At 37.6% G+C, this 22697-nt stretch overlaps 2 protein-coding genes across 16 annotated transcripts in view; both read right to left on the bottom strand.

Annotated features, from left to right (window-relative positions):
- The window catches only part of ICE2 (interactor of little elongation complex ELL subunit 2), a 63922-nt gene extending 58669 nt beyond the window's left edge, over positions 1-5253 (bottom strand). For 2 of the 12 annotated variants that reach the window (XR_008299142.1, XM_053223947.1), the window contains exons 1-3: positions 4253-5218; positions 4026-4150; positions 2222-2326 (exon numbers count right to left, since the gene is read on the bottom strand). Coding sequence is in view for 10 of the 12 variants with exons in the window: in XM_053223947.1 (XP_053079922.1) it covers positions 2222-2326; positions 4026-4066 (146 nt within the window). In the remaining 2 variants the exon portion in view is untranslated. Of the gene's footprint in view, positions 1-2221; positions 2327-4025; positions 4223-4252 lie in introns of those variants that run through there. The other 10 variants (XM_027067395.2, XM_053223946.1, XM_027067392.2 and 7 more) reach the window with 9 other exon arrangements.
- Positions 5254-12549: 7296 nt separating this feature from the next.
- The window catches only part of RORA (RAR related orphan receptor A), a 714362-nt gene continuing 704214 nt past the window's right edge, over positions 12550-22697 (bottom strand). For 3 of the 4 annotated variants that reach the window (XM_027067399.2, XM_053223941.1, XM_053223940.1), the window contains exon 11: positions 12550-22040. In XM_027067399.2, the coding sequence (XP_026923200.1) occupies positions 21876-22040 (165 nt within the window). In that variant the 3' untranslated portion in view covers positions 12550-21875. The remainder of the gene's footprint in view (positions 22041-22697) is intronic. The other variant, XM_027067400.2, reaches the window with a different exon arrangement.

Genomic DNA, 22697 nt, shown 5'->3' with positions numbered 1-22697 from the left:
GTGCTTGGGATTCTCTCTCTTCTTCTCTCTCTGCCTCTCCCCTGCTCATGCTCACTAGTGCTCTCTCTCAAAATAAATAAATAAATTTCAAAAAAAAAAAAAAAAAAAAAGAACCATTAAAATAATTAAGAAGCAGGATAAAGAAGATGAATATTAAAAATTTTTAGTCTGAAAAAACGAAGGCTGAGATAAATGTACATAAAACGGTGAGCAGTGTTTTTTTTTTTTTAAAGATATATGTTCATTTTACCTTTAAGAAAAGGTAAAGATATACCTCTTTACCCTCCTCTTCCAGGATATTACAATTGGTAGGCATTCTTTGATTCAAATAAACAAAGGCAATTCTTTATTTGATAGTAAGTTTTAAGAAATTAAAAAAAGAAATTAAGGTATCCTCAAGAAATGGTACAAGTTGAGTAACAAAATCAGCTTGAAAAAAATCCATAGATACATTTATACAGGATTTACTCAACCTTCTATAGCTGATATTAGCAAAGACATTATAATTATGCACTTGGCAAGAATGTTGCTTTTAAAATTGCCTCTTTAATACAACATCTGCTTGCTTTTATGTGAACTTATTTATTCATCTGATAATCAAAAAAGCATTTTTAAAATGTTTTTAATGGCAATCTGGCAGCATCTATCAAAATAAAAAACATACATACCCTCCTCTTATAGGAATTTATCCTACTTATATCAGCACATGTATAAAAAGGATGCTCATTGTTTATAATTGGAAAGGGATGGAAATAACCTAAATAAATATCAGTGGGGTCAATTAATTGATTCCAGAGTCATCCTTAAAGGTTTGGATTCCAAAAGCTGGGTTGAGAGTACAAAATCATTATTTCTTAAAAGTACCAGAGTGAGTCTAATGAGCCAATATAATGAGGCTGAGGCAAAAGAGACAGAAATATCACTATCACCACAAAGCCAGGAGAGTGAGATGTCTTCATAGTCAAGAGCTCATTGATGATCCTGAGAGGAGCAGTTTTAGTAGACTACCGAGGGTGGAAGCCAGATTACAGTGAGATGTTCAGTAAAAGCAAAGGCAGTGGGATGTGCAGTGATGTGTTTTCTTCTGTTTTATTCATCCATTCTCCTAATCTGTCTTTTGACTGGAAAGTTTAATCCATTTAAAAAGTAATTATTGAAGGGATGGACTTATTATTATTGCCATTTTGTCAAATGATTTCTGTACGCTTCACAACTTTTTGTCCCCCTTTTCCTCCCAGCAAACACACACGAGTTTTTAAAGAAGTCTAAGTACAAATGAGAGCAGAAGTAAGAAAGTAACATGGAATCCAGGGATTGAGCAGGAAAAACTTGAGCACCTTTAAACACTGAAAGATGAAAATACAGGAATAAGAGCAGATGCTAATTGACAGAAAGGGTACTGAGAAGGCAGAACAGATGGGGGCCCATTCCATATACAGGCTGGAAATATGCTTCCTCCACTGCAAAATGAGTGAAGAAAAGATGAACGTAAATGTTGAACTCTAGAGAAGCTCCCCAATTCCTCACTTGGCGTATTTACAGTCCATTCTAGTAAATTCAATTACTTGGTTTCAAGATTCATCCACAATAACAGCCAATCACAAAGGAAAGGAGATGTTACAGGCAGGCAAGCAGTGAGAAGGGAAAATTACCACTCAACAGGCATGTTCATAGCAGAGAGGAATTTGGCAGTATCTATCAAAATATAAAATGCATACACCATCTGACCGAACAATTCAATTTCTATGAATTTATCTTATGAAAACTATTACAAGAATTTCATCAACGCACTGTTTATAATTACAAAAAAAGAGGAACATATTTTGCAAATTCAGACTACCTAAATGAATTGAAAGTAAATCTATATAATGAAGTATTAAGCAACAATTAAGATTAAGCTATGTGTAGAGGCATGGAAAACTACACAAAATATTATTTTAAATGAAAAAAGCAAACTGTAAAACAGTTTCTTAGTATTTTACATTATTTATAATATGATCCCATTTTTGTTTTTATATCTACGTGGAGAAAGATCTGAAAAAATGTATACACACACACAAACCAAAGACTAACCATCCTTGGGTACTGGGTTCTTCCATTTTCTAATTTTTACATTTCTATAATCTGAATGTTTAATACTGGACACATTTATAACACTTCAACTGCCAGAAAAATAACAATCAAATATGAAAACAAATAGCCAAATAAATAAATACATTACCTGTTAGATAAAACACATAGTTCTTTTAAACTTGGAGCCATGGAATGATCTTTATAATTTTCTTGAGAGAAAAATGTCTTAAGGCCATTTTTTGGGGAAACATCCCTGTGAAACAAAGTAATTAACTTACATTTGACAATTCAGAATCTCATGCTAGACTAAGCAGCACACTGGTACAACTGTAGTTTACAACTACTATTGCCCCCTATACCCTTTTCCAAGACAATCATTTCTTTATAATTTCAGTTTCATGTACCAGATGTTTGAGTTTAGATGTTTTACTTGGGTAGCTTTTAGCCTAGGCTCATTCTGAAATTCTCCAGTTCAAATAATCAGCCTTGCTCCTTAATACCCAATTAAATGTCAGAGATACTTAAGAGTCAAAGAACAGACTGAAGTATAATAAGAGCCTGTCAGGGGCAGGGCTCACCCCAGGCTCTTAGTTTTGTACCATGCATTATTGTGCCAGGCCAAAAGACACTACAAAGACTGAATATCTTACCTATTTTCATTAACTTGGCCAATGTGATAAATGGGGTGCCTCTGCTAAAACCACTTCAAGGTCTTATATGATTTTCCATAACATCATAATTAGAGACTAAGCTATTATAGTCAATGCTTTCCATATAGAAGGCATCTAATAAAAGCTGGCTGAAGGAATTAGAAAGTTAAAAACAATGAGAACCATAATCTATAAAGGACAAAGATTATTAGGACTCTGTGGAAAAAGGGCTACAATACTGTGCAAAGGTTCACATTTGGTTTCACAATGTCAATGGCATTTTAAGAGCATCTGTGCTGCATCTGAATACATTCTTTATGGCAAGGAGCATAAATGTACATGCCTTCTACAACTTACAGTAGAACAGTCTATCAAATGGTAACTTCTGGCTGCCCATTCCCCAAATAGGAAATCTTAGCATATTTGCTCCACACTAATTTGTTTTTAAAAGTGTTTACCAAAAAAACCCACTGTGATTAAAGTACAAATGATAAAAATTAGAATGTCTTACTTGCTATGTGCCAATGTAGTTTCTTATGACTCGTTATGGTACTCTATCTGTGAAATCTCATTAAATTATAAGGATTTTGTATATCATACAAAAACAAAGTCAGAGACTCAGGGACAGTGAACTCCCTGAAGGAAGGGAGTACTGTCTGCAACAACAACAACAACAAAAACACTTACTGAGCACATACTGATTGAACCTTCTGAGTCAGGTACTATTTTAATCAGCTTTGTCATCTCTTGTAACTTTAGTATTCTCTTTGGCTAGCAAAGAGTGGATGCTCAGTAAATGTGTGTTAAACTGATCTAACGCGGCTATGTATTAGATCCCTACAAAACCACGCTTACTAAGTCTGCTAATTGTGAAGTTCTCATATATTTCTAAAACAGTCTATGCATTTATGTAACCACTTGATATAGACTCTAACAAAGTGAAGCTTGTCTACTCTTAAAGAGGTTTTTCTATTACTTGTACAGATACAGGCAAGGTTCTTGGACACAAGAAAATTCTAGCCTGTCTCCTTCGCTGAGAGACCAACAATAAATACATGATGAAGCAATACCTAGTAGCAATCTGAGTGATGAACTATTGTCATTTTTAGGAGAGGAAGTGCAATCAGCTATAACTCAAAAGTGCTCAGTACGTGAAGACAAGATCCAGGTACATTCTTAACCATTAAACTTGTATCATCTTTGTGTTTCCTCCAAATCTCTCCAGGCCAGAAACTCTCCTTTGCTAAACCAGCCACCAGTCCCACTTCACTCCTCTTTAGAATACAAACAGATGTAACTCACCAGTTCAGCCTGGGTTCACCCATGGCCATCATGGAGCTCATATTTCTAGATTTCTGCTTCACTCTAGCCCACAATTCTGCTGCCTGGCAGTGCAGGCTCCAACGGAGGCAGGATTTCTCCAGAATCTACGCTCAACCGAGGAAAAACCAAAGGTCAGGATCAAAAGCAGGTGACCGGCTGGGCCAGGGGCTGTTAACCTAGGTGTAAGAAGAACCTTTAACACCTACCCTCAACTGACAGGGACACCTAAAAGAGAATACAGCAGACAGATGAATATTCCCAAGGTTCTTTGGAGCAGAACAGCAATGCTGATGTAGGAGTCCTTCTCCATTTAACTTACTCCAGTAATGTAACTCTCAGGACACTCACTGAGGAAATAAAAGGGTCAAAACAGAATGGTGTTCTCATTGGTTACATACTAAATCACTTAGAGCATGGCGCTGTAAGTCCTAACTCAGATCCCCTGCACTCCCTTAATGCCCAAATAAACCTTGCTTCCGTCTTCCCAAACATACACGGCATGGGGCAGATTCTGGCAAGCAATGCTGGACAAAAACTCCCTGGTTATCAAGAAGCTTTCAAAAAGAATCTCACTTTTGAGGAGGCTGAGGTCCAGGTGACTTAAGTGACATTTCACAGGATCATACAGAGGAATCACGAGGACTGCAAATCTGGGTTGACCACTCTATGTTCACTGCTTCTCCTTCATCGGAACGGACTGATAAAGTGGTATGTGAGAAACGAGCAGTCACATTTAAGAGTCGGTCTCTCGGTACCTGACGGGCCTGACCTGCTCCTACATAATCCCACCTCTCACATTATGACCCGTTGTGGGGTTGGGGAGGGAGGGTCGATGAAGGTAAAAGGAATGGCTGGGGAAGGGGGCGGAAGGAGAAACAAGGTTCCAGAAAGGCAAGTTAAAAGGGTGAGCAAAGCCGTGGGAGGGGGCCGCGCCAAAACCCGGGGCAGAGGGTCCTAGTCCGGCCGAGGGGGCCGCCATGTTCCCTCCTCCCGCCCTCACGAGCGCCCGCCTGCAGGGCAGCGCCCTTCCTTCCGCGCCTCTGCTGCAAAGCAGCCTTTCCGCCCACCTCTTAGTCCGCGGCGGCTCTGACCCGGGCCGCGGCCCCCACTCCACACACGCTCCACCCCACTCCTTACACTGTCGCGCGCGCCTTCGGAAGGCCTTATTTAAAGGACGTAGCCGCGCCGTCTCGGCCCTGCGTAATGACGTATGCAACGACGCCGGGGGCGGGGTCCGAGTACTCCCTCTCGTATTTGGGGTATTTCGGCTAGAAATTGCGAGGTCCGGTGCGTCGCGGCTGGCCTGAAGGAAGGAGCCAGGGGTTGCGTGTTGTCCTAGAAAGTCCTCGACCTTGAGGGGATGATGAATTAAAAGGAGGACGGACGACAAGTACAGTACTGGAAGGACCCAATCAGACTTGGTTGTGACCTTAGGCTAATAATGTCTTAGCTTCCTAACCCTGTCTCCTCATCAGTAAGGTGGAGATATTATTAGCACCTACTTGGTAGTATTTTTTAAAGGATTACATGAAATAACGGAGAAAGTTGTGCTCAACACGGTACTTTAGATGTCACACCCCACTTTAGATGTCAGTTTCCACCAGCAGCCCCTCTGGCTCTCCCACTAATTTTGTTCTCATTCATTAAGGAAAGATTTATTGAGCACTTACAATTTGTGCTTGGTGCTGGTTACATATATAGGCCTAAGACTGAATACCAGTTCTTCCAGGAGCTTTTGATCATTGGGAATCTCATTCACATTAAATAATTATAAAACAAAATAGAAAGTAGTAAGCTACGTAAGAGAAATTGTACGAATTCAGAGGGAGAGAAATTACTAGTGAGAGGGACAAAAAGCAGCTTTTAATAGCTAATGATACCTTTTGAATACTTATATATCAGTTACCACGTTAGACACTTGACATGTCAGCTCATTTGAAGAATTTGAAGTATGTGGATGATGAGAAAGGAAATTCTAGAAAGAGACCAGCACAAGGAGCCACATAAATCTATTGCATGAACAGAGTCCAGTGTGTGTGCTAACAGAAAATTATGTTCTAAATTTTACAGTGATTTATGATATTATGTAAAGCTATGTTCAGAGAGAAATTATACTTCTGTTAAAAATCTCCCTTGGGAAAAAAAAAAAAAAAAGGGGGGGGGCGCCTGGGTGGCGCAGTCGGTTGAGCGTCCGACTTCAGCCAGGTCACGATCTCGCGGTCTGTGAGTTTGAGCCCCGCGTCGGGCTCTGGGCTGATGGCTCAGAGCCTGGAGCCTGTTTCCGATTCTGTGTCTCCCTCTCTCTCTGCCCCTCCCCCGTTCATGCTCTGTCTCTCTCTGTCCCAAAATAAATTTAAAAAACGTTGAAAAAAAATTAAAAAAAAAAATCTCCCTTGGGGCGCCTGGGCGGCTCAGTCGGTTGAGCCTCTGACTTCGCTCAGGTCATGATCTCACAGTTTGTGGGTACGAGCCCCACATCAGGCTCTGTGCTGACTGCTTGCTCAGAACCTGGAGCCTGCTTCAGAATCTGTGTCTTCTTCTCTCTCTGCCCCTCTCCCGCTCACGCTTTGTTTCACTCTGATTCTCAAAAATAAATAAATGTAAAAAAAAAAATCTCCCTTGAATCCAGTGACAATTAGGTAATTTATTTTATCTGAAATGCAAGGACTGTGAAAAGTAGTAGAGGAAAAGGGTTTGAAAAACAGACTGGGATGAGGCCACACAAGAACATATGTGTTAGATTAAGGATTCTGACTTTATTGTATAAGAAATGAAATGCTGGGCTGGGTGGGGGTGTTTATCAGTAGAAGTATGACACAGTCAGAGTTTCTGTGTTTCAGGAAAGTTTATCTGGCAATGTATTAAATGAGTTGTAGCACAGAGGCAGGTTAGGACACAGTGCTTATGAATACTTGCAAATCAGCCAGAGCAATGACTGGCACTGTGCAGGTAGCACTTATTAGGTGAGTGATGTTGACAGCCTGTGCTAGGACAGAGATGGACATCAAAGCAGTGTAGAATTTCAAGTGTTGGGTACTGTCTCTTAAAGCATGCAGTCAGAGAGAATTGGGAATCCTGTCCTGTTTAGCAGCTGCTTACGAAACTGTTCAAGAATAGTTCAGGCACTTATGCTGCTGTTATCAGCACATAGTAGTGTGATATAGTAACATCACCATATGTGGCCTGTGTTGAGATTACAAATTATCATCAAAGAGTATACTCTGGTTTGGTCTATTTGATTTCCAGTGGTTGCAAGATAGCACATAGAATCAGAATTTTTAGAGCCAGAATGAATTTTGGAGATTATCTAGTCTAACTTCTTTTCCTGTTAAGGAAACTAAGGCCCAGGTTGTCCAATGACTTTTCCAACATTATATGATAAGTGATAAAGTGGATCCTAAAAATTAGGTCTTATAACTTTTGCCATTACAATATATTAAATGTATGTCTCCTTTATTCTTTTTTTTTTTTTTAATTTATTTTTGCGACAGAGAGAGACAGAGCATGAGCAGAGGAGGGGCAGAGAGAGAGGGAGGCACAGAATCCGAAGCAGGCTCCAGGCTCTGAGCTGTCAGCACAGAGCCCAACGCGGGGCTCGAACCCACAGACTGTGAGATCATGACCTGAGCTGAAGTCAGACGCTTAACCGACTGAGCCACCCAGGTGCCCCTGTCTCCTTTATTCTTTATGCTCTGCTTGTAAACCAGAAGCAGCTTAGTGAAATGAACATGGATTTTGGAATCTAGCTGATATGGGTTTTATCTCAGTTTTCTTGCTTACTGGCAGTGTGATCCTAGACATGTTGTGTCTCCTCTGTGAGCCTTGGTTTCCTCATCTGGGTAACGGAGACTGTAATATCTCCCCTACAGAATTATGAGGATTAGAAGTAATATGTAAAAAAAAAAATGCAAAGAGTAAATATTCAACATAAAATAGCCATCAGTATATATTTTTTCTGCCCTACAAAACCCCACAGTGGTGGGGCGCCTGGGTGGCTAAGTTGGTTAAGTGTCTGACTTTGGCTCAGGTCATGATCTCACGGTTCGTGAGTTTGACCCCACAATGGGCTCCATGCTGGCAGTGTTGAGCGTGCTTGGGATTCTCTCTCTCTCAAAATAAAAACAAACAAACAAACAGTGGAGGTGGCATTATAAACAAATGATTATAATACAAATAAGAAACAGTACACAGACACACACACACACACACACACAGATTCTATGGGAACACAATGAGGAATAAATTCATTCTGATTGAGACAGTTTAGATACCACTTCAAGGAAGTTTATTTTACATTGAGTCTTGAAAGATGAGTAGGAATTCCCTGGGTAGAGAAGAGAAGAGACCTGTGGGTTTTCAGGTTTGGAAAAAATGCAGAAATGTGAAACAGCACTGTATGTTCTGGGGAAGGGGAAGAGCTACTCCCATATGGTGTGTGTGGTGTGGGGGGTAATGAAACTCATTGGACTGAAAAGGAGAGAAGGGGCCAGAGAGGTTCTTCATGCTATGTTAGGGAATTAAGCTGGGTTTTATGCTCTTGGTGATGTGGAAACCAGTGTGTGTGTGTAGTAGGTTTAAAACAGCTTTATTGTATCCATGTATCATACAACATAATCTATGTATCATAAAATTCACCCATTTTATTTGTATCATTCAGTGATTTTTAGTAAATTTATGGAGTTTTGCAATTGTCAGTCAACTCTGCCAAGTTATAAAACATTCCATTACCCTGATAAATCCTTTGTGCCCCTTTACAATTAATCTCTCTTCCCACTCTCTGGCCCCAGGCAAACCCTAATCTGCTTTCCATCTCTATAGATTTGCCTTTTCCAGACAAAAATTATACAATATGGATTCTTTCTCTTGGCAAAGTATTTTCAAGATCATCCATATGGTAGTAGGTGTTAGTAGTTTTGTTGCTGGATTGTAGGGCACTTACAGATATGCCCCATTTTGTTTATCCATGCAACAGTTGACAGACATTAGATGGTTTCCACTTTTTGGCTGTTATGAGTAATGTTATGAGCATTTGTATACCACCCTCTGTGTGAAGTTTGTATGTTTATTTCTCTTGGGCAGATACCAAGGAGTGGAATTGTTGGGCTGTATGGTAAACTTATGTTTAACTTTTTAAGACCCTACCAAACTGTTTTCCAAAGTGATTGTGCCATTTTATTCAATGGGTTTTTAGGCAGAAGAAAGATGCGATTTTCCATTTTTGCTATATTGAAAAACAAACTCAGAGGTTGAATGAGAAGTCAGTTTCATATTAAAAGTATTTAGCAGTAGGTACTTAGTTTGAATTTACAAGATGTTTCATTGGACCAAATTTCAAAGAGAACTCTTAAAAGGGTGACCACTTGGTTAAGTAAAGTTATTACAGTTGCTTCTAGATTTGTGTTTCTTCTTGTGGACCAAGAGACAGAGAAATTTGCATGGTCATCTGTTTTTTATTAGTTCCAAGTCATTTCCTACCGTTCAGCCAATGAGCTTCCTTTGCCTGATTTGTGGTGAACTTAGCTTTAGAGAGTTTATTGCCTGGTAAGTACTTCACTCAGGAAATCGCTTCATGAACTTACAATCATCCATAAGGACCTTTCAAGATGGGAGTCCAGAAATAGTTCTCTAGCAAAGAGGTTTCAATCTAGTAATTGATTCAGGACTATGGGGGGGGGGGGGTGGGGAATACTGTTGCCAGTAGTAGTTTGTTCAAATTGGGCTTTTCAGCAAAAAATCCTATTTCAAGTGGGGAGGGAATTCTCATTACTTCTGAAAACCAGCTTAGCGCTCTGGCTCGAGATATCCTGTTTCAGAAGAGAATGGCTAAAGAGTTCAAAATTTCCCACTCAGAAGATAATTTGTGAAGTTTATTTTGTTGTGTTCTGTATGACATGGTTCCTGTGCTAAAACAAACAAATAAATAGAAAACCCAGAACTAACTGTTCATCTGAATGCTGGTCTTCTGTAGGGAGCATCTAACTCTCCCACAGAGGGGTTGATGACAGAAGAGACAATTTCAAGTAGGATAATTAAGTAATTATTTATATTCGTCTTTAGAGCACAGTATGTATTTTATTGGAGGGATAAAGAAAGAAGGGTAGAAAAGGTGGGTGTGAGATTTGTTAGGTTATGATCATAATTTTGGCTGAGGCCAATATTAAAATTAGTTTTTGTTCTCCAAGCACAAAACAAGTAATAGTTGAAACAACTTCTCCCCCACAAAGAGGAAGTCATCTTGGAGTGAAAAAATTGTCTGAGAAGCCCATCAAGTGGAAAAACAACAAATGGATTGTTGAGACATGCCTATATTTTACTGGAGTCAATAGTACCCCTCCTGAGGAGAAAAAAAAAATCCAGAGGCAAAGTCAAATGTATTAAGGCTAGCTTATCTCTTTCCAACATCAGAGATAAATGACGTTAGAAAAAAAAATAAAACAGGATTTTTCTCCAGCTTACTACTGGTGGTACAGTGCAATTACAGAGTGCCTGTTAATCTAGTAGTAGACTTCTGCCCCTCTGGAGAGTCTAGGCTTGCATTAAGAAAAGTTGGGGATCCATCAGTGTGATTCTTCTGGGAAGAAGAAGAAGGAGTGTTCTCCTGACAAAAATTCCCTGCTTGCGCCCATGTTCCTGAAATCCCGCAGGCAAGAATGTTTTTATTCTTCTGGTCTCTGGTGGCTTATATGATATTAACCACCTCTTTTAGGGCTTTGAATACCACTGGGGCCCATCTTCAGTTTCTTGTTCAAAAGGGGAAGTCGACGTGCTGAGCTGCATCTCAGCACGTCAGCGGTTACCCTCCGCAGCTCGTGAGCATAGTCTTTTCGCAAACCTGTCGTGAGAAGTCAAGGCCTGCTCTTCACTGGTCCGTTTAATCCAAGTGCACATTAAAAGTGGAAGTCTAATTTTGAGGGGCTAGACTGATCTTGGCTTATGAGACAAAGCTTAGTAGTAATAGTACCAACCAATAGACACACTGCGGTCAGGTCTTACTAGGATTATTACTTTTGCTTTTTCTCCAAGAGTTTTTTAACCAGATGTTTGTTTTCCTTTCTATTCCCCCATGAGACCATTATATACAGGAGGTAAGAAATTCCTCTTATACTCCTGTTCTGGTATCCCTCTGGAAGCTGGGCAAGTTAATACATGATGCAGAGGTGAGTGTAAACCATTGTTTTCATCAGAAGGAGGTTAGGCATAGGTTTGGCCAAAGGCCTGGATGTGACAGATTTCATAATTTGAACTCCATTATGTGCATTAATTCTTAATTTCCTGAGATGCTAGAAGGTGGTGAATATTTGTAATTATGTAGAACTTGACAGTCTACAAATATTTCTTTTTCTTCCTCTTCTCTGAGGCAATTGGAAATAAAAGCAGGATTAGGGACTCTCACATGAAGCAACTTTTGGGGTCAATTCACATATTTATTTTACTGAGTGCAAGAGACACTTAGGTATTGTAGTATGCATGTAGAGGAAAATACCAACTCTGTTGCCTTTATTCTGACCTCAGGGTAGTTTACAATTTGAATGTTCTTGACATTACTTTCAAAATATTTTATTTTATTTAAGAGAGAGTGAGAGAGAGTGAGTGAGAAGGGGAGAGGGGCAAAGGGAGAGAGAGAGAGAGAGAGAGAGAGAGAATCTCAGGCAGTCTCCACACTCAGCCTGGAGCCCCATGCAGAGCTCTATCCCATGACGTTGGGACCATGACCTGAGCTGAAATCAAGAGTCAGACACTCAACTGACTGAGCCACCAGGGCACCCTCCTTTCAAAATAAATTATGATGAGGGTTTTTGCATCATTAAAATATTGTGATACTTAGCTGATGTTAAATTTATTAGTTTACTTCTATATAATCTACACAAGCGGTGGTTGGGCTGGAGTAGGGCAAAGATAGCTCAGGTAAAGACAGATTTTTCTGTCTTTGGCATCATTTCTGACATTCCATTCTAATGATTTCTAAAGCAAAGATGACAACGTTTGGTGTGCATTCAGGGTTTCTCCCCTCCCATACATCAGGGCAGATACCACTAATCAGTCGTAGCACCCTTCTTTGAGACAGCAAACAGCCTGAGAATCCTCAATGCTGCATTTCTGGTAGCTGTGTCCAATCAACAGACTGGTTAAAATTTCTTTCTTCGACTTCTCTGATCCAAAGGGTAGCTTGATCCTTCTATACATTTTCCCTCAGCAAATGGAAATGAATTAATTTTTTAAAAAAGGACTATACTACAGACCAGTACTGCTCAAACTTTCATTTGCAAACCAATCACCTGGGGATCTTGTAAAAATGCAGATTCTGACTTAGTAGGTCTGGGAAGGTGCCTAGAATCCTGCATTTCTAGTAAGGTCAAGGTTGCAGGTGATGCCAGTGCGAATGATCTGTGGATGGCACTTTGAATAGCAAGGTTCTTCTGGTCCATTTTCTGGAGACAAAATGTGAGCTAGCGAACTCAATGCAACTCAATAACCAAGAAAAAAGAAGAAAAACAGGCAAGTGTTCCATTAGAAGCTGAAGTTTTATTATAGGATAACAGTACATAAAGCACATCTAAAATTGATGTGTTCAATGCACTTTTAATAAAGGTAATGTAATATTAAAGGTACAGTTTCTAAGTACAATATAACAACATTCATATTAGAATGAAAATCGGAGTATTTAAAAGACAACATTAAATCTCTCTTTTTTTTTTTTACAGCTTGTATTTACAAAATGAATCAAAATATTTTTTTTTTAAATTGAGGACTCAATAAAATAACAAACAGCTGGAAATAAGCAGACTACCGTAAGAGTGAATTGAAAAGAAAACCCAATGTAAGTGAAAAGTTGGATGATCCTTTAATAAAGATCATTAGCAAAGTTTTAGTACAATACTGTTTTTAGGATTCCCGTAAATGGCTTGCATTTTTAGTGTGGCAGAAAAGGAGTTTTTACATACTGTACACAAAACAGACAGCATATATTTATAGGTACAGTATTACTGTTTCCAAACTTGCATGTATATTTACAGAAGGCTGAGTTTGTTACTCACAGAGTTTTGTGACATTTGTGTGCTTAATCCTTAAGACCTACACACAATTAGAATCAGCATTTCATGTGGTCTTTTTAAATGTGGCTTTATTACTTGGTTGTAGAAGAAAGTGTTAACCATAAGGCTTGACATACTTTATAAATTTACCAAAAAAAAAAAAAAAGAATCCCAGGAAAAAGTTTTAATTTGGGCACACTTGTCATTTAACAGTTATCAAATGCTGACGTGTGCTGGCCATTGTGTAGATGCGAAGAGATACAATCTCTACCCTCAGGAACTTTAGGATGCTAAATGGTGCTGAAAAACAAAACAAAACAAAACAAAGCAAAACAAAAACAGGTTTCAATCTCTACGTGAAGCAATAAGGAATGACGTGTTTTGTATTTAAAAGAGATTTCTCCCTAAACTGTAGCCAATTCACTTTAAAAGGTTAACTCTTAGCATTCGCTCTCATTAACCACATGATTGCATTTATAATTAAGGTAACAGCAACTCTTCCATAAAAATGGAAAATGTCTAGAATTGTGGGTAAATATGCAGTGCACGGAAGCCAATAACCATGGCTTGAGAATTTATTACCTTCAATTACAAAAAGTGCAGTAAACAGAAACATTTGCTCTATATTTATAAATTGCTCAAAAATCTTTGCTAAAGATCTTACAAATTCAGTAATATTACAGAACAATTCTAATCAATATTTAATAAGGTTAACTACATCCTTAGTCAGATATTTGATATACTTTGATTTGTAAGAAAGCCAATAGGTCTTGGGAGAACAGGTGAAAGAGTTTTAAAGTGAAGGTCTTTCACTCAGTTCATGGAACTGGTTGAGGTCAGATTAAAACAGAACATCTCTTGTCAAATTTGCTTTGTGGCCCATGTTCTGCCATGATAGTGGACATCTCTATGCTTCCCATGGCTCAGGTAGGAGGGGAAAGTTTCTGCCATCAAGCCACCAAGGATATTTTATATGAATGCCTATCATCTATAATAGGAGCTAAGTACACAACTCTGTCAGGTGCCAATAATATAATTCCTTCGTAAGAAAAAACAAAAGTATTACTCCATTAAACTAGAGTGTTTCTTTAGGATCTTGAAGGCCTGGCAAATTATTTCTCATCTCAGGAGATACGGTATAAAGCCAAGTAGCAAACATAAAGTAAATGCTAATAAATTTTCATATATCCATATTTATAAACAAATTCACCCTATAGATGTCAAATATCCATACTAAGGAAGTAATTTTATCCTAATTAAATACACTCTAGAATAATTTATATAATGATATTATGTATTTAAAGAGAAAAGCATGTCCCAAATCCAGCACTCTGATACAGCTGCCAGTGGGAACAGGTAGATATATATATATATATATGTATATATATACAAATATATAGTTATACTCAGTGAAATTAACAAGACCCAAAGGTGGTATTGTCTAGGAATAAAAGGGATTTTTTTGTTGTTCACAAAAGTAACTTATCTAGCACCACACATCAGAAAAACACAAAAATAGCACACTCTAGTTCTAAACAGCTATGTCTAAAATAGATTATATAGTAAAACCAGTATTATACAGCATATTGTGGATTTGATAAACAGATAAATATTTGCACTGAGTAGGCTGTTTATAATATAACATTTTCTTATCTATACAGAATGAAAGCCAAAAAGTTAACTGTATAGAGATGTGCAGAACAACATTAAATATTATGACTTAAAAGCAGGGACAAAGGTAAATTTGAAAGAAGAGTAAGAGAGAAAATGTTTACAGGCCATTACAAGTTCTTAAGTTAATAGTAAATAAGGAATCAATTGCTCAAGTTGAAGAAAGCAGTAAACAAGAGATTGCATTTACATGCAGATGTCTAAAATTTGTATTTTTTTAAGTCTATGCACAAAAGTCATTTGTTTTATTGCTTGACATTCAGTTATGGCTAGATTATTTAACCTATTTTTTTTTTTTTTGTACTTTGGAAACAAGAATATCGTTAAAGGTGCCATAAAAATGGACAACATTGAAAACGGTTTGCAAATAAACCACCTAACACTGCAGTTCTTTATACATATTAAAAGCCTTGTCTGGGGTTTGTCATATGTTAAATATATTTAAACTGGGAAAATATGTTGTAGCTTGAAGCCTCCCATTGGCCCAAACATCCAATACAAAAACACATCTCCACAAAAGGAGCAGGCAGACAATACAGGTACATTTAAAGAAGCAGCCAGCTAATGTCCTAACGTTTAAAATTTACCACTGTTTTATATGAGATTTCAAACCACTGTGGATAAGAAGAGAATTTCGGATTCAGGAAGATGTGTACAGTACATATGGATTTTTTGTGTGTGAAATCATATTCACTATATTGCTCAAGAATTATCTGCATTTACATATGCAATCTGTTTAATAATAACCAAGTTCCTAGAAATGGTATTCATCCACGTTAAAGTCATAATGAGTGAAAAGGAAACACACAGACATTGGAGAGAGTTTAGTTGCTCTTAGAGAACAACATAATGGCGTGTGCAGTGTGTCAATGCTAGTAGCAAGCTGTCTTTCATTAGTCCTTAGAAGGAAAGAAGTAAAAGGAAATGTGGCAAACACACTAAATGTAAACAGCAAACACAGATTCTATAGGCATCTATTTAAAATATTCATGTTCAGTTTCTCAACACAAGACTCCATTTTATGTTGCATTGCTGAAAAAACATCTCTATTTGGACTGAATATTCTGTCATTCATTTGTAAATAAGTAAATGACTGAATGAATGTATTTATTGCTCTAAGATCTGAGGGTCTGGTTAAACACGGAGATCCCTCTATCTGTGATGTTTCCTTGGTATAAAGCCAGGCTTCTGGATTATTTTAAAAATTATTCTGAGAGCCTGACAAAACTGATCTCACACAAACAAGCAACAGACCCAGAAGTGAAACCGATTGCTATGTAGAGACATTTACCAATCTGCCGCCTTCTCATACCTTAAGAATAAACAATAATAGGAAGGCCTCTTTAATAAAAAATCAAATCTGGTGGCACCTCTTTAATAATACTAGTGTTTAGAGATAGAACGAAGACTTGTATTACAGACATTAGCAACAGATCAAGATTTACTATTGCAATTACATTTGTTAATCTGATCCATAGTATAAAGTTGTTTTCATAGGGTTCTGTTGTATCATATCTTTATAAGTAAGAAGTGGCAATCACATGAGACAGTATGTGAAAACGTCAATAACCTGTGTGTTTATATATATGCATATGTATGTATATATGTATATGTGTATGTATATATACCTATATGTATGTGTGTGTGTATACATATATATAGGCAGAGAGAGTAAGAGAGAGAGACAGGGAGAGACAGAGATTTCTGCCATGTTCCATAGTCTTTAATATCAAAACCAACAAGGTCCAAGTTTCTTTTTCATCTAAACAACATGGAAAGTTTTCCCAAATTATACTCTGCTATGGGAGTAAGAAAATATGTAAAACTTTTTCTGAATGTGTGTTCCAGGTATGGAAGAATCAAAGCCAACAGCATACTGAGGTTCACTGACCTTATGAAAAGTAATACAAGGAAACATAAGAGCGACGCTCCAGTTCAAAAATGTCCAACGTAACCTAAAAGCTGGCTTGTGGTGCTGTTATATTGTCTTTAAACATTAGCTCTTGTATTAATTCAATGGATGAAAACTATAAATGTGGAAGTAAAAGAATGGTGTTACATAGAGGGATTTTTTGGTTTGCTTCTGGAGAACACAATTAAAATAAGTTATTTGCTAGCATTTGAAAAGACTTGTTCAAACTTTTCACCTGTTTCACTGCACCAATAAGCAGGCTCTCATCTCATGAGTGGTTTCAACAATTTTTTGCACACCATGTAGAATTTGAAATAGTTCCTAACATATAATGCTATGAATATATTTATCATGGATGGTTTAATTATTAGAGAAAGGTAAATGGAGTATGTGGAAATGCACTTGAAGTGATACTCCCTGTTGGTATATCGCCTATTAATGTACCTTGTGAAGTACTGCTTTGGAAGTTATTCCATGTTTTTAACCACACAAGACTGAAGAACACATACATTTTGAACTCAACAAAACAAGACGATAGTGAAGAGTTTACACGCACGCACATGCAGTCCTACACAGTTCACTTGTGCCTTGAGGGATAGCATTATTATCACTATTATTAATAATAAAAAACACAATTTGTCCCAGTAGTACTGGCCACCCTGTTTGAAGAGTTTTAGGAGATCCCTGAGCACATTGTTTCTGACTCTTAACCCCAACTCCAAAGTGATAGGGTTTCTATTGTTGATATCAAGATGGATTGTCATTCACAGTAAGTCAATCATAAGGTGCTTATTTACCCTTTTTTTTTTCCACCAATCAGCACAAAGAACTGTCAGAAAATAACTTTTTTTATTATTATTACCTTAAAATAATAGCACTGGAAGGACACGTGATTTAAACAATCAATGTTTGAAAACAGTGGCTTTAGGATTATTATCTGGCTGCCCCTCAACAATAACAAGTGATTCAATCGACATTCCTTAGCCAAAAACAAAAGGCAAAAAAAACCAAACCATACCAAAACAAAACAAAAAAAACAACCCAAAAACAAAACAAAACAAAAAAAAACCAACCAAAAAAAAAAAACCCAAAACAAACCAAAACTGTACAAATATGTATTTTTTCCCTGAGGGATCAAGGTACACCCGCAAGTGCTCTATGTACATATTGCACTAGAGAGGAATGGAGAACATGTGCAAAAAAGCAACAATGAGAGAAGCTTACATCCTACTTAAACCTTTTCATTCAAGATTCCACTAGGTTGTTTTGCATTTTGGAATGTCGGAACACAAACAGCTATTCCTTAGTCTAAAACTAAAAACACATATTTCTACTATGGCACATTCAATGAAATAAAAAGTTTCCCAAAGACAGATAGACAAATTCCATCAAGAAAATAATACAAAGTTTGTTTGTTTGTATTTTTTTTTTTAGAAAATTACATTACTTTCTTTCTTTGTTTCACATTACAAAATCTTTTTTTTTTCTTTACACAAATCACATTTTATTGCAGGAATATTTCAAGTGCCATCAAATATTTATAGAAGGGTTAAAAAAATAGAAGTCTCTCTAAAGTGGTCCAGACAAGGCTTTGTATAGAATAAGTCATTTTTTCCCCCATCTTCTAGTTTTGATTTAAGTATTTTGAATACATCTTCTTTTCCATTGACACTTAGTAGCCTAGAAGCGGTCCGACACACGCACATCATACACACGAAAACCACACCCACACCTGCATACACACCCACCCACACATACTCCCTCCTCCCTGGCCCTCAGCCCACCCCCATACGCTCACAGAGATCCGGGTATCCACACTATAAAGAACAACCAAACTTAGAAGCAGTGCCGTAAGTCATGTTTTCCTTAAATTAGGAAGGGTGAATTAGGATGCTGAAGACTTTTTTTTAAAAATCCATAGCTTTAACGCAAATTAGGATGCTGAACACTTAAAAAAAAAATCCAGAGCTTTAACACAATTTGCAAACTGTCCAAAAAAGCACTTTCATCTGCACTTTTGTTTTCATTGTGACCAAGGCCAGGTTCTCCAGAGTATAATGCAATCATTTGACACCATTGTAACCAAAGGTATTCGGGCTTTGTACAAAAGCCTTACGTACCTTATATGAAAAATTGTATACAAGACATAGCAGCTGGGATAACAATGATGTGATTCCAATCTTTCAAAGACTACTGGATATTTTAGTTTAGGAAACTTTAGTTTATAAGCACTCTTAAGAATAATTGTTCTGTATCACCAAGTATTTTGTGTCATCACACAGGTGTTTCTATAGTAAGAAAGAAAATAAAAATGCAAAGTTTTTCACATCCTTTTCTGAACTTCACTTTTTAAAACTGAATTTATTGTTTAACTTCAGATCCCAACTTTTATCCAAATAATAGTTGTTCCCTCTGTTCACCGAGCACACCTCTCCTGCTCTGTCCCTACACTGTCAATGTACTTTGCTCTTAAAATCCTCACCTTGCTTTTCTTTCAGAAAGATCTGGTAGCAGCATCATGTCAATGTATCTTGGTTTACTCTAAAAGCAATGTCACCATGGTGGGACTACTATTGAGATTAAGCGTCATTTTTTTTTTTTTTTTGCATTTGGTACATGCAAAATCCCTTCTGGGAAAAGGAATTTCTTTTAAGCTCAACATTATGCTCTCTCTCACCCTTAGAGAAGTTCAATTAGCTCTTTTCATTTCACAAGTGGACACTGGAATTAGGTTTAGTTGCTCTTTAATGCGCTAGCACCTGAGGCTGGTCATATTCAGAAAGCTTTGGTTAAAAAGAAGTTAATATACTTTAATCAAACCACCCCCAAATTTAGTGAATCAGAATGACAAAAAGCCAAAAAACAGACCAAAAAAAAAACCACCCCAAAAAACAATACCATACCATTTTCCCCCACAAGAGAAATAATAGGAAAAAAGATGGACAAATAAATAACTGAACTAAACGTGGTACTCTTTTCAGAGTATAAATACTATTGATCCTTACAGGAACTATGCTTATTTAAATTAAAATTTTGATTTAACCCTTCTTGCCCAAATATAAATACTATATGCTGATAGTTAACCTCTCTGTATAAACACTCACATAAAGTTTTATATACTTGTAAGAAATGTAAGTAAATATTACTTGCGTCTTCTATTTATGGTTAAACCCTTACTATATTTTTGAAAAAAAAATTTAAGATGTTATTTAGGCTTCATACACACTTTTGTGTGAATAATCCCTTCCTCTTCTCCAAATCCCTCAGGAAACAAGTCAGAAAATCAGTGGAGTTAAAGCCAGAGTATCGGGCTCTGGGAAGCCCATGCTGTTATCCACGTGACATCAGGATTCAGGAGGGACCCTGGTGGTAGAGACACTTTCTCTGCTATAAAGGGCTGCCTGGACACTCCCACCTTTATGCTATGGGAAGATATTTCCTTTTCTGTACAAACGTGGTCTTTGATGTCAGACCACAAGTTTGAATCCTACCCCCAGGGTGACTAAAATCATCTTCTAAATGCCTACATTTCCAAAGGGCACTTATTTTTTCAAATATGCACACCTGTATATCAGACTGTTCATTTTCCCTTCCCCCTGGGAATTATTAAAATTAAAAAAAAACCCAAAACATGAAATTAAACAAGAACATTCAATATTTCTCACCTGAACACAAAAGCCAAACAATCTTCTAAATATTTAATAAAATAAATTATAGTCCACAGTTTTCTAGTGAAGATAAATACAAGAGTAAATGTTTGCAGCTTAACATCAACTTCACTTTGAATGCTTAAAATATTTCATATTTAAGTAAGAGAAACTGGTTCTGCATTGCATGCCTCTCTCGCCCCTCTATCCAGGGTCTGTGAGCTATGGAGAGCAATATTCTAGAATTATAGCATCTAGAGGCAGCTAGTCTAGAACTAGTTTACTCTGAGATATCCTCTTAGGGTTCCTAGATTATACCAAGAACATAATCATTCACAAAGTAAATGCTTCATGTCCTCACATGGGGAGTGTGTATTTGCTCCAGATATAATCTTTGGGTCCTTCTTATAATAAAAGCTGAATTCCAATAAATATTTGGGTTACTGATTTGTTCTCAAAGCATTAAGAGTTCCAAGTTGAGATGGACTCCATATAACTATAGAATTGTGTAAAATGAGCCTCCCCTCTCTCCCCTGCCTCCATGAGGTGGCATTTAAAAAAGCTTTTTTAAAAATAATGTGCGTGATGGTGTAAGTCCATAGCACCAATCGATCATTCAACTTTGTATGAAGCATAAACACATCTATCCTTAAACTTACCACGAAGCAAAGTATAATTTAGGTAGAGTTCTAATTCCGAATTCACGTGTAAAAAAAAAAATAATAATCCACATCGTGATTTCTAGATATGACCAGCCAGTCTTTTAAAAGTAATTTGTAAACAGCAGCATAAATACCTCCTGACGTACCTTCCAAGCCTTCTCAGTTAAACTTGTGTTTCTGGTGCACATGCGACACGACAGTGAACACGCTAGCATTTAATTTAAAGAAAAAGGTGCAAAATGAAAGTGCCTTATCAATTCAACAGGAAAAGCTACACCAGTAACTACATTTTATATTAATTAAAACAATATATAAACAATATCTCTTTTAGCTATATATAGTCTTCATGCCCATTTACCCTGTAATATATTATAATGCTATTGTTGCTAGTGCTATGGACCCTTTTCATGCCATCCTGCTGACTGGCAATAATCGGTGGAAACATAAAAACTTCCTTCATGAAACAGAGAGCAAGTTGTGCAAAATAATGCCGCAACCTCCGCTATGCACACCAGTCACCGATTATTGCTGGACTCTCTGTTGTTACCGACAGATTGGTGACTCTGCAGAAAGTCTGTGGGCAGTGAGCTACAAGAAAAGGAAATCCTCCGACTTTAGTACCCTCCTTCAGTTGTAAACAGAGGTCAATGATTGAGAAGTTGAGACAGAAAAAGGGTCCATATCTGTAGGCATAATGGAAATCATATGCATGAGAAAAACAAGTTCAACTTTTATTTGTTTTCATTGTTTCCCCTCCTTTGCCTGACCCCGATCACCAAAAGATGTGCAGTGTGTTGGCGCTCCAGGTCTGTGCAGGGCCATATAAAGTGTCTTGGTTAATTTGTTGTTGTTGTTGTTTTTCATGTTTGTACTTCAGACATTCTAGAAGTGCTTAGGTGATACATTTACCCATCGATTTGCATTGCTGGCTCAAATTCTGAAGTGAACAACTCCTTGTATAATGGAGGAAAATGAAGTCGCACAATGTCTGGGTATATTGCTTTAAATGCCATTAGCTTTTCTGTATGTCGTCCACATAAGGCTCTTAACGTAGACACCTTGCATATTAACTGCAAGTGGAAGAAAGGACATGTTGTGAGGAGAGAACAGACATGAGCATCACAAATCAGAGAACCTGGATGATCTTTACAATGTTGTTTATAACAGTGAAACTCACTTGAAGCGACTTACGTCTACTTCAATAAGGAAGACTGGTAAAAACACATTTTAGGTACATCGTAGAGTATCAAGTATACATGAAATACAATTCTGAAGACAAATAATATAACAACCCGAAAAGATGTTCACGAGCAAGAGTGGCAGAGTTGAGATGAGAACCCAAGCCTCTCACCTCCTCCTCCTATTCCAACATGGTTTCTGCTCTACTGTCCTCAACCCTGCCCTCTGCCACTGTGGAGAAAGAAGACATCTGGTGACAGAGAAGAGGACAAGGAGGTAGTCAGGGGCAGGTGAGGTCACTGCAACTAGAGATGATGGCATCCCCCACGTATTTTAGGCAGCACTAGTACTAGCCAACTCCAGTGACAGCAAGTTTCTTCTGGGAAAGCCCTTTGCCTGAAACAAAGCAATTCTGGGTCTGAGCAAAAGGCCCTGAGTAAAATAAAAAAAAAAAAAAAAAAAAAAGAAGAGTCAGAAGGCCTGGACGGAAGTCCCAACATCAGCCATTTACCAGCTGAAGATAGTAACAGCTTGAAACCACGTTTTTC

This window comes from Acinonyx jubatus, chromosome B3, assembly GCF_027475565.1.
Source record: "Acinonyx jubatus isolate Ajub_Pintada_27869175 chromosome B3, VMU_Ajub_asm_v1.0, whole genome shotgun sequence".
NCBI lineage: Eukaryota > Metazoa > Chordata > Mammalia > Carnivora > Felidae > Acinonyx > Acinonyx jubatus.
Note: the sequence above shows the minus strand (reverse complement) of the source record. Positions and strands in the feature narration are given on the sequence as shown.